Below are 13,173 nucleotides of genomic sequence, written 5' to 3' on the forward strand. Positions count from 1 at the left end.
TAAATGTGCAAATGACGTAACTAATGAGGAGGCAATGAAAAGAATTGGGGAGAAGAGGAGTTTGTGGCATAACCTCACAAAAAGAAGGGGTCGGTTGGTATCACACATTTTGAGGCATCAAGGGAGCACCAGTTTACTAGTGGAGGGAAGCACCTAGGATAAAAATCGTAGAGAGAGACCATGAGATGAATACAGTAAGCACATTCAGAGGGATGTAGGTTGCGGTAGTTATTCGGAGATGGAAAGGCTTGCACAGGATGGAGTAGCATCGAGAGTCGCATCAAACCAGTTTTTAGACTGAAATCGATAACAACAACAACTTATATACCGGTATACGGTAGGTGAGGTGTTTTGCTACAAAATGACGTCTACAGTTTCTGTAAGTTATTCCAATTTCTGTACCATTCCACACTTGTGAAATCTTTCTGACCGACACTGTATTGATAATGAAACCTTTATTGCCCCTAGAACCTCTTAGATAGTCAACATGCAACTGGACCTGGGTGATCGAATGATCTTTATAACAATTTTGAAAGAGATAGGTTAAAAACCTGAAATTCGTATGGAAAGTTATCGCTGCTGTCTGACGATGGGCCCGCGACATGGAACTAGTTACGACAGAATAAATGCTTCATATAGAAAGTGTGACTGGTTCCAATGTGTTCCTCAGTATGTTTATGAAAACAGGTATTCTCAAACGATCATGGATAAAGTAACACTGATGTGTGTGTTACTTGCCACTGCTGCCATCAATGATCTACATCTACATGGATACTCTGCAAATCACAACTAAGTGCCTGGCAAAGGGTTCATCATTCCAATCTCGTATAGCACTCGGAAAAATGGTTCAAATGGCTCTGAGCACTATGGGACTTAACATCTATGGTCATCCGTCCCCTAGAATTTAGAACTACTTATATCTAACTAACCTAAGGACATCACACAACACCCAGTCACCACGACGCAGAGAAAATCCCTGACCCTGCCGGGAATCGAACCCGGGAACCTGGGTGCGGGAAGCGAGAACGCTACCGCACGACCACGAACTGCGGACAGCGCTCGCAAAGAACGAACACCTGTATCTTTCCGTACGAGCTCTGATTTCCCTTATTTTATCGTGGTGTTCGTTCCTCCCTATGTAGGTCGGTGTCAACGACATATTTTCGCATTCGGAGGAGCAAGTTGGTGATTGGAATTTCGTGAGAACATTCCGCCGCAACGAAATACGCCTTTCTTTAAATGATGTCCAGTCCAAATCCTGTATCACTTCTGTGACGCTCTCTCCCATATTTCGTGATGATATAAAATGTGCTGCCCTTCTTTGAACTTTTTCGATGCACTCCTATCGGGTAAGGATCCTACTCCGCGGAGAAGTATTCTAAAAGAGGACGGACAAGCGTAGTGTAGGCAGTCTGCTTTGTAGGTCTGTTACATTTTCTAAGTGTCCTGCCAATAAAACGCAGTCTTTGGTTAGCATCCCCCACAACATTTTCTGTGTGTTCCTTCCGATTGAGCCGGCCGGAGTGGCCGTGCGGTTCTAGGCGCTACAGTCTGGAGCCGAGCGACCGCTACAGTCGCAGGTTCGAATCCTGCCTCGGGCATCGATGTGTGTGATGCCCTTAGGTTAGTTAGGTTTAATTAGTTCTTAGTTATAGGGGACTGATGACCTCAGAAGTTAAGTCGCATAGTGCTCAGAGCGATTTTTGAAGTTTCTTCGTAACTGTAATACCTAGGTATTTGGTTGAATTCAGATTAGACTGATTTATCGTGTAACCGAAGTTTGACGAGTTCCTTTTCGCACTCGTGTGGACGATGATGATTAGTACAACCACAGACGTCCAGTATGGATATAACCGGTGAATTACGGGTGACCTTCGGCACCAATCAGAGCGCGGGACCTTCTGTACGGCGCGGCATGTGCGGTCCTTGAGCGCCTCACCGGACTCCAAAACAGGTGGGAAAGGCAGGGCGGCGAGCGGGGAACGGCCTCCAGTGGCGGGCCGCGCACCTGGGCACAACACCGGCTCACCTGCCGCGTATCGACGCGACAATCGACCCGAATTCGACGGCGGGGCAGGCCGCGCTCTCGTACGCCGGCCGTAATGAGCCCCTGCTGTCGCGTATTGTCTGGTCTGTGCTGGCCGTTCTTCTGCGGCAACTCGTCGGCGTCTGGAGCTCGGGAGGTACAAGGCCACGCCCTGCCCTGCCCTGCCGTGCCGTGCCGTGCCGTGCCGTTCCTTCGCTAGCAACGAATCCGCTCCACCTGTCCGGCGCTCCTTCTCGCTCTGACCTGGCAGCCACAGCTAAAGGTGGCGAAGACATATCGGTAATATCGATATCCTGTATACTATCGATACTCATGCGTCGTTATTATAGCGTCAATGTATGGATGACAGCTACGATTTGGAAAATATTCTTTCTTGAGGAAACGCAGTTTTGTTCTTTTTCGCCCATACATATTTCGGTGAAGTATCGTCATCTGGAATACAGTTGATAGCCGCCAGGTTAGCCGAGAGCTCTAACGCGCTGCTTGCTGGACCCAGGTAGGCGCGCCGGCCGTAGAACGAATTCGCCCGGCCCGGATTAACGACGGAGGCCGGTGTGCCGGCCAGCCTGGATGTGATTTTTAGGCGGTTTTCCACATCCCACTAGGTGAATACCGGGCTGATCCCCGCGTCCCGCCTCAGGTACACGGCTCGCAGGCATCTGAATGCATTCGCACTATTCCATGGATTACACTAGACACAGACAGTTGGGGTACACTAATTCAATCCTGTGGGGTACAGGATGGCGGCAGGAAGGGCACGTGGCCACCAGTTAAATTAACCTAGCCAAATCAGGTTAACCATGCCGACTGTGCTTCATTGTGCGAAAACGGCACAAGCAAAAGAAAGAAAAGAAAAGAAGGAGTACAGTTGATATTCTGGTGTAGTATCTGCAATTTGTCTGGTTTTCACGGTGTCATGACAATGTTGTACTTACGAACAGAAAATGTATCAAAGGTTTCAAAATATTCTACTGAATACAGTTTTCATGAAGTAATGACAATATGGAAACTACAAAAATCTCACATGAGAAACTGTTGCAAAATGTAAGAAGCACTCTAGACGACAGGCAAATGCAAGATTATCACTATGTGCTATTAATAAAATAAAGTGAACCCACTTATGATGGTGGAACTTCACTGAAAAATATATATATATATATATATATATATATATATATATATATATATATATATATATATATATATATATAAGCGAGAAAGAAGAAAATTATCTGCTTAAAGCAGTATCATTTTCCAAACTGTATTGATCTCAAAGATGACATGTACAAAAAATGAGCTAATATCTGAAGAAAAATGTGAAAAAAACAGATGCATTTTCCTGACATATATTGAGCTTTTTAATATTTTGTTTACACTTTTACTGGGTTCAAATAGCTGAGCACTACGGGACTTGACTTCTGAGGTCATCAGTCCCCTAGAGCTTACATCCATGCTCGAGGCAGGATTCGAACGTGCGACCGTAGCGGTCGCGCGGTTCCAGACGGTAGCGCTTAGAACCGCTCGGACACTCCGGCCGGCTTTTACTGGGTGTTGGATGTAAATATTCACTGTGCTTTTTCATATCGTGTGTGGATATCTGTCATCAGAGGTTTCTTTTATGCCAGTAAGCATACTTCACTTCTTTAAATCTCAATAAATTCGCATAAATGACGTATCTATCACAGACGCCAGCGTCAACTCCGCCTTCTGTAGAAAGTAAAAAAAATGCCTCTAGTTACTCAATGAGTGTGCCGGCCGCGGTGGCCGAGCGGTTCCAGGCGCTTCAGTCCGGAACCGCGCGACTGCCACGGTTGCAGGTTCGAATCCTGCCTCGGGCATGGATGCGTGTTATGTTGTTAGGTTTAAGTAGTTCTCTGAAGACTTCAGAGGTTAATTCCCATAGTGCTCAGAGCCATTTGAACTTTTTTTTTTTGCTGAATGAGTGCAAGTATTTAAATCGATACCGTTTCTGAGTAGCGTTCGTTTGAGACAAGATACTACGTAGATCATGCAAACAAATTAATAGTGCGTACTTCGTAACACTGTTTTCAACACGAAAGAAGTATTCTCTGTTTGATATCTATACATTTTACTACATTACAATCCCCTCTTATGTTATTTTCCCTGATAAACGAAAGTCATTCACCGCACAGAGTCTGTAATATCCTGTTTCGTGTACATCAGTGCTAACCTACGATACAGCTACATTTAAAGATGTAGAGGTCTACGTCACAGCAATACTTAAGAATATACCGACAGTTACGTGACAATCTTTGCATCTGTTGGCTTCACGGAGTACAGTATGTTTCCCGCTTGTTGTTTTGTTTGTCATTCTGCACTGTTCGGCAATGATACAGCGCGAAAGAATCGGAACCCAATGCAGCCGTGAATTGTGTGTCATATCACGGTTGAAAATGTATCGGGCAAAAAAGAATTATTGATATATGTACCTTTTACTTCATCGTAACGTCGTGGCGCTCTCCCTGAACCATACACAGGCCAAACAGCGATGAGCAATAAACAAAAAAAGGTAGCGATATATCGGGAGGATGAGAGGGAACAGAAGAAGTTTCAAATTTCGATGTTAGTTCCCTGGCGCGTCACTCCAGCATCGCTGCTCAGCCTCCAGTCAGCAACCGAGGAACCGACGAGGCTCGTAACAGGCGGAGCGAAGAAAGGTTTCAGCGTTACGTCGCGTTCCGCGAAACTTTCGGTAGCCGCACCTAGTTACTCGTACGGTAATGACCTCGTCCGCGACGAAACGTTAAACCCCGCCACAAAAGAGAGACCCCCTCCCAACACGACCAGAGCGGTCTCGCGGCTTGTCGACACGGTAGTGTAGCGTCACCCGAGACGCGACTCGCGTATCGCTTTCACCCGAATTCCTGCTGCCTGGCTGACCGTCACAGCCGCATTTTTGAGGTCGCACGCGCGACATTGCTGGCCAGTTGATGTACACTGTCCCTAATTTACATGTCCTGCGCTGCAGCCCTGAACTGCTGATTTGCCGTGTGACAATATAAATCCATGTTTACATTATATATTAGCATTATATTTTAGGAGTCTCTAGGGTGTCGTAAATAAGCAAGTAAATGTTCTTTCCAAAACAACGCTCCCGAACACCCCGCCCCCTTCATATTTAGTGGTAACATGGCCCAGTGGATAGCAGTAGCCTGTTGAATGTTTTTAGCAAGTAATGTAAGGTGCCAGGCAAATCCAACACCTTCCATGAAAAGCCTGACATGATAGCAAATCCGGCAGTATGTCACATAGCTCCGAATAAATCCTGACATTCAATTAACCAAAGTAATATGGTCAACGAGTGAGCAAATGGAATACCACAGACTAACAAAAGAACGCCTAAATGCATGTCATAGTTCCCCACCGTGAAACAGACGCAGTTCCGAGGGGAGAAGCGAGAACAGAAGCCGATAGCAGAGTCGTGTAAGCTAGAAGGCCCTACGATAAGGGACCTACACCCACAATTCCGGCCGACCGCCAAGACCACCTACAGCCCATGTTAAAAGATAGAGCCCTCCAGAAGAACAGTATAGATCTTACGATAACACTAAAAGGGCCACACCAGCTGCAAGTTCTAGTGTGAGACCATACTTGTCTCTGTAACGTTGCAAACATTAAAAACATTGCCCCGCCACGAAAAGTATAACGTTTCTCATTGGATAGACAGAATTATTGTAGGTGGAGCTTAAGGTTAACATTGAGACCGTGATTGGTCAGTTGAAAACACAGCTAGATATCATTTTCTTCAACAAACTTCGGGAAACCATAGTAAGGAGAGGTTGGAGGGAGTTGCTGCCCCCTGACGAACAGCAACAAGGCAGTGAACGCACGCGATGCCGCATCAGAGTGCATAAGGCTTCACTCAGAACTGCAGAAATCTCATCTGTTACATCCCCTTTTTAAGTAATACTAGTGTCGATCGTCAATTAATGCTCATGGTATTCACATTTGCTACTTGAAGTTAAAATCTGAAACGCAATGATTTTTCTGTTATATAGTTATTGAGAAGCCACATCAGCCACTGTAATTTACGACAAGTTAAATAAGTAATTAAAGATAATTGAGGGTCACTATAGACCATTTTGATAGTTTTCTCTCTTATGAAACTTAATTTAAACCTAGATTATAGATGTGATATGGCATAGGTCACCCTTCGATCCATTATAGAACTTGGAAACCCATTCAGGGAATATTCGTTCACATTTATGGTGAACGCAGTTTGTTTTTACCATCCGATATTAAAACATTTCCTTTTATCAATAGTGCAATTTATAAACAATGTTTTGTGAGTAGAATAAAATTTCCAATGGTAAACTTAACTGATTTTTCGAAGTTATTTTACCAGCTAACTAAAAGTAGGAAAGCCTTTAACCCCTTCCACTAAATTTAGTTAGTATTAAGATTCTTTTACAGGAAGTGCAGTGGAGCTGACGCTGAAATCATTAAGTATTTGGTTATATCATCGCTAGTCTCACTGAACTCTTCTGAATTCTACATGTCATGTGTGGTCTGGCGTCTCCTTACCTGCAACAGGTCCCAGGTTCAAACTAGTCAATTCCCTAAAAAAACACGCTCAGAGCGTCGTTGCGCGAAAGTGGTAGGGAGACACGACTTAGAACAGACAGACATCACGCAGAATGTTAGAGCATAACAGATCGCTCCTTCAGTATTCTCAAATAGCATGACAAAAATTGAACATAGATCAAGCATGGAAACAGCAAGAAGACGTACTGAACTGTGAAGAAAGAAGCAAAGTAGAACTCTCCACGCTCAAAATGTGAATCATCAATTGCATTGCAACAGTCGTTCTGTGTGGCCACGGTACTGGACTGCAAAGTGGAGGATGCGTGTTCACGTCTCCCTCGTGCCCAATTTCTTTTCTTCTTTTTCCTTCTGTTCTTCACAAAACTAAGAACTTTCCGTTCCGTCAATGACGTGTCTGTTTTCCTTCTTTAGTCTCGGCGACTGTCAAACTATATACTGGTTATAGAGTATGATTCATGTGGTGAGAATATACGGGGTGTTCAAAAAGTCTCTCCGCAGTGCCGTATGATTGTTAGCCTCGCGTGCCGTATGCCGCAGTGAATATGCCGAAGTCAAAGTCAGTGAAATGCAAGTTATTAATTCATTGAATATTCATTTTTACTTACAAACTTTCACATTAAATTTTACAAGTGTCCCCCTGTTGTGGAATACACAATGCAGTTCGTCTAATAATGTTTCCAAACACAAGCTGTAACATTCCTTCTGTAACAGTGAAAGTGGATATTGCAGTTTTCAATTCATCGATCGATTTTGGACGGTTTTTATGGACAGTTGCTTTCGCTACATCCCAGAAGATAAAGCCAGGTGGTGTTAAGTCAGTCACAAGGACTTAAGTCCGGGGATGGTACAGTACTTCCCAGTCCCATCGACCGATCAGAGCAGCCACAACTTGCGCTGTATGCGCCCTCGCATTGTCGTGCTAAATGATGGGTGGGTTGCGCAGAAAGTGTCGCCTCTTCTTTCGCAAAGCTGGTCGCAGGTGATGCTCCAAAAAACTAACAGTAATACGACTTGAGTCCTTGTGACTTTGATTTGATTCCGAAGATGAAGGCCGGCCAGAGTGGCCGAGCGGTTCTAGGCGCTACAGTCTGGAACCGTGCGACCGCTACGGGCGCAGGTTCGAATCCTGCCTCGGGCATGGATGTGTGTGGTGTCTTTAGGTTAGTTAGGTTTAAGTAGTTCTAAGCTCTAGGGGACTGATGACCTCAGCAGTTAAGTCCTATAGTGCTCAGAACCATTTGAACCGAAGATGAAGGAACCACTTCGTGGCATTCGCTTCAGAACTGTTCAAGAGATTGAACGGGCAGTAGACCGCTCCATTTGCACCATCAACAGAACAGGCTCTGCTAACGGTATGCTGCGCCTTCCACATCGCTGGCAACTGGTTCTACACAGCTCTGACGACTACTTTGAAGGACAGTAACAGTTGCAAACATTTAACTCCTTTGTATCAGTTGTGAATAGGTAGTTGCCACTATTTAAGTTCCATCCCTCATATTTCCATCTTCAGGTGTACAAATTCAGTAGTCACCTGCGAGGTGGTCTACACCACAGACACCAGACTGTAGCATGGAACGGAGGGACGTGTCTGCGTAGTACGGTTTCCAGAAACCTTTGGGTGGCTTGCGGGGTATAAATGTAGGTGTAGATGTAAAACAAAGTCACATTCGTAGCGGATGGTTTCTGTCACACTTAACGTGTGTAAATTTCTACGTCAACAAAATAACTGTAGACATAACATTCACCTGCCTTCACCAACCTTAAAATGTACTTATAAACAATCAGATAATTTCAAGGATAAAGTAAATGAAATCAAACTGAAAAGAAAGCTCACTTCCAATCACATTTCCCTGCATTTACTTAGTCTTTCTTTACTGACCATAGTGGTCTGGCATACATCTGATGTATTGAATAGATACAGCCACAAATACAATTATTAGTTCAGGTAACTGTATATATGGGCAGTGGTGGAGCCTCTATCGGTAAGTGTGTAGGCCAGAAGAGAGAGTCTATTTGCGATAGAAATTCTTTCGTGTTTCTGCAAATGGCTATTCGAAAAACTTACAGAGATAGCGAAAAATAAACAAAATCTTTATTTTCCTTTGATATTACTTAGTGGTTCAAAATGGTTCAAATGGCTCTGAGCACTATGGGACTTAACATCTATGGTCATCAGTCCCCTAGAACTACTTAAACCTAACTAACCTAAGGACAGCACACAACACCCAGCCATCACGAGGCAGAGAAAATCCCTGACCCCGCCGGGAATCGAACCCGGGAACCCGGGCGTGGGAAGCGAGAACGCTACCGCACGACCACGATATGCGGGCTTACTTAGTGGAATGGGGGATGTGATGGCAGTGATTTTGTATGTACCCCGAGGTTTAAGTTAAGCCTGGCGCTGATATTTGGTCGTGGCATAACTTCGACAAACATCATACTAAGGAGGTCGGCTACACCTCCTGGAAAGTTCAAGTATTGATTCGTGAGACAATGTGCAGAAGGTATGAAGGAATCATGTTACTCTGAATTCCAACTTTTCGCTCTATATGAAGTGCTGGAGATGGATGTTATGGCGAATGTCCTGCAAACATCCGGGGATTACGGTTTTGTATTATCATACTCGTATAGTCACGACGACGTGAATGGAATGCATCTCGTTCGTTGACTTTGCAAAGTTACAGTCGGACTGTCACCTTTCAACGTAACCTAGATCCCGAGATACATTACACAGAGTGTAGACCATGGCCTACACTCCTAGTAAACGCAATCGCAAGTTCCATTCAGCCCGTGATCTCTGCACTGAAATTGTGAAGAAATGAGTTAAACCCAAAAAATACATGGTAATGAATTTTCCCTCACTTCTGGTATAACAATTCCTTATTTAAGTGCTTAAATTTTCTCATTTTGAGAATACTGAAGTACCTATCTGTTTTACCTGTTAAAAACAGTCAACAGCCTAGATCGCTTAAGATATTTCTTTATTTAAGACAACCAGTTTCGACAGATTTTGCTGTCATCTTCAGATCTGTAAAGGAGTAAAGATGGATTATGTCTCGTAACATGAGTTAATACGTAACATCTGAGATAAACGTTTTAGTTTGGCATTAAAAAAAACACGGAAATGGAAGTGTGCACTTACATACCTTAATTTTTTTTTATTGTGAAACGTTTTATGTTGGACCTCACGCCAAGTTTCATGTCCATATGAATCATCATATTCTAGAAGGTCTGTAGTAACTAAAATACATGACAGCAAAGTCCACAGAAACCACCTGTCTTAGATAAATAAATATTTCATGTAATCTACTCCATATTTAAGGCTGAAAAGCGAAGAAATTTCATTTCCTCTACTATTTTTTTCTTATTACGAAAAAATTTCCGGTTCATTAGGTTATCATGTAAGGCGTTTTTACCGTGCACAAGCAACCAAACCTATAAAGCTGAATACATTGCCAAAACACAGAATCTTTCGGTATGTCTAGGCAGGAAGCGTTCAATCGAGTGATCGTCATTAGTGTTTTGTGTCACGTATCTTACAATAGTCAAGTGGCACGGCGTGGTGTAACTGAATAGGGTAAATGTTGTCATATCGCAAAAGTTCTCACTCAATACAAAATCATATAGGCTACTGCAAATTGTGCCGTTCTGAAGTAAAAATAACTATTCAGTGTCCGTATCCGTGTGCGTGTGTGCGGGGGAGGTGGAAGGGGCGCGCGTGCAGTATTAGCAGTTAGAGCCCCTCGTTCGTGGACAGTTACAAAGGATCAGTTCATCATCATCTTTGTGATTATTGTTATTCTCTTAAGCGCACTGCAATTTAAGAGCCTTTTACACTGGATGCGTTTCACTTTCATTTAGGAAACGGAAACTTTGTTGTAGTTTCAGCCTTCACGATTTTTCTTTTAGGAAACCACCTTTTTTTTTTTTCTTTGGCGCATCTTCGCTCTTCTGGACAAGTGAAGAGCAACGAACGCAAATACAGAAAAAGCCACAAAATCGCACAGGCTGAAATTGCGACTGTGTTTCTTCAACCTCTGGCAACAAGGAAGGAAAGAGATTCCTACTTCAGAACATGTAAACATGACTAATAAACACCGTACGTAAAGGGTACTGGAAATTTATAAGAAAATTTGTTTTAAATCTATAAACAGAAAAAAAATTGGAAACAATAATTCTGAATGATGCTCCCAAAATCTTAAAATTCCTAAAAATATCTGAAACTGTTTTAAGAGCTTGGGAGAATGGACGAGTAATGCAAAAGGAAAGATAGAAATACAAATTAGAGTACATACAAGAGAAAGAGTATTGTACATGACCAAACACGTATATAGCAAAAAATCTTTTTCCTGAAACTCGGAACTAAGACACTGTCAGACAGTGGTAACGCCTGTAACGCAGTAGAAGCAAACAAACAAGATTTGTGTACCTTGAAAAACTGGAAAAACTTGAAACAAGAATTCTAAGAAAATTATTAATGCATAAAAGCAATGGTAATGCTGAATACAAATTAAGATCAAGCAGAGCTGAATTATAAAGCTCAAAACTGATGTAACGAGGAAAAGAAAACTAGAGTTTTACGGACACACCTACTCATCATATCAACCACATGGTTCAGTGAAATTGACAAAGATATGAAAAACACTGGCATTGCAATGTTCATAGCAGGTAACAGAATGCGATTTAGGGGAGCAACAAAAACGTAGGCTTTCAGAAGGGAAAGACGTCTGCAAATAAAAGTGTACCCAGGAAGAAAAGGGACGACTCCCTCAAAGGATGAAGCAAGTCTGGGAACAATAAAAATTAAACAGAAGAGCAAACCCAAAGTTTATTTGTCGTACCTAAAACAAGTTCAAATGTGTGTGAAATCTTATGGGACTTAACTGATAAGGTCATCAGTACCTAACCTAAGACACTACTTACTCTACATTATCCTAAGGACAGACACACACACCCATGCCCGAGGGAGGACTCGAACCTCCGCCGGGATCAGCCGCACAGTCTATGACTGCAGCGCCTAAGACCGCTCGGCTAATCCCGCGCGGCTTGTCGTACCCCAACAGAGTTATTCGAATATATAAATAAGTTATGAATATTTTAGGTTCTGTAGACGACGGTTATCTAATCAAATATATTACTTATACGCTCAACGTCTTTCGTTTTATAGTAGCTCCACGCTAAGCCACCAATTACTGTAAAGTACTTCGCTGGAGTGTGAAACTGAACCCGCCTCCCTTCCCCACCACCCCATTTTGAAATCTTGGTTGTGATGACAGCTGATTTGTAGCGGATGAGGTCTAAGTTGTGCTGAAACGTGATTATCTCGCTCTGAGCTGGCGAAACGAAGGAACGTGAAATCCAAATAAACATTGCGGTGACAGACTGACCTGCAGCGTAGCCCAATATCTACGTTGGCGCCATATTTAAACGCACTTGCTACATTTAACGTACTTTTCGTTGTAAAAACTACAAGGAGAATTCAGAAAAAGCATATTAGATAATAAGTTTCTGACCAGTGTTTTGTGTATATAAGTAATATATATTACACATAAACTACGAAAAATGCAAAAATGGTGGAGAGGGAGGGGGGGGGGGGGGCTGCACCACGTAAGTTTTATCACGTTTCATACATAACGCAAGAGACGGGCACTCAGTATGACATTTCCCACGAAATCCCATGACCAAAGATTCAATGTGGCGGTAATATCTTTACTTTCCAAGGTTTGGTTTCTTGCACACTGGGGTGGGGTGGGGTGGGTGGTTTATCCACTGATGATGAACTTAAAAGACAAAAATCGCTTCGTGATAAATATTAGTTGATTAACAAACAGTAACGTCTCAAACTTTACTGCTTGTACATCGATAACCCAGGATGTTCATCACATAGCCATTTCACCGAAAGGTCAATAAATTATCGAGAAGAGTTACAGTGTTATTGTTTTAAACGAGCGCTCTCTCTCTCTCTCTCTCAGACGTACACGCTCATTGTTCACGCAACACACACGCATCGCGAACTGCTGCTTGCGTACTCACCGGACCGTGATGGTGGGGAGGTCACACGAGTTACGACTCCACATGGCTGCCCTCCACCCCAGCGGCTCGCCGGCCTCAAACTGATCTTACCCGAGCGGCGGCCGCGCTGGCTAAACAAACTCCGCCACCACAGACCGCTTGCAATCCGCCTGAGTCAGCAGGGCCGAACTGTTAAGCCCAGCAGGGATCCCGACTCGGCTTTATCAGTTGTGCAAACCCCACGCGCTTTCCCGGACACTCGCTCGTCGTCGGCAAATATCGAGCCCGTATCTCGGTGGCGAATGTAAGGTCTATATCTACCCCTAGTGCTCGCTAGTCAAAGTAGACAAGACAGACGCGTGTACATTCAAAGTTCTACGTTTCCATTATCTGCTCGACGATCTCTATTACTAAAAAAACGAAAGCGGTGACACATTCTTGATTGAAGGTTGCCTACCTAACAGCTTCCAGGGGCAACAATTTTATTTTTTATTTTCAGTATCTCACATAATTATTGACCGATTCTAAAAACTTAAAATGCTCTCTTA

The 13,173-nt window shown here is 43.4% G+C and overlaps 1 protein-coding gene across 4 annotated transcripts in view; it reads right to left on the reverse strand.

Annotated features, from left to right (window-relative positions):
* LOC126355846 (proton channel OtopLc-like) overlaps window positions 1-13,173 on the reverse strand; it is a 510,363-nt gene that overhangs the window by 438,359 nt on the left and 58,831 nt on the right. The window contains exon 1 of one of the 4 annotated variants that reach the window (XM_050006310.1): window positions 12,647-12,935. The exons of 2 other annotated variants lie outside the window; for them this stretch is intronic. In XM_050006310.1, coding sequence (XP_049862267.1) covers window positions 12,647-12,690 — 44 coding nt within the window. In that variant the 5' untranslated portion in view covers window positions 12,691-12,935. Of the gene's footprint in view, window positions 1-12,646; window positions 12,936-13,173 lie in introns of those variants that run through there. One more of the 4 variants, XM_050006308.1, reaches the window with a different exon arrangement.

This window comes from Schistocerca gregaria, chromosome 3 (assembly GCF_023897955.1).
Source record: "Schistocerca gregaria isolate iqSchGreg1 chromosome 3, iqSchGreg1.2, whole genome shotgun sequence".
NCBI lineage: Eukaryota > Metazoa > Arthropoda > Insecta > Orthoptera > Acrididae > Schistocerca > Schistocerca gregaria.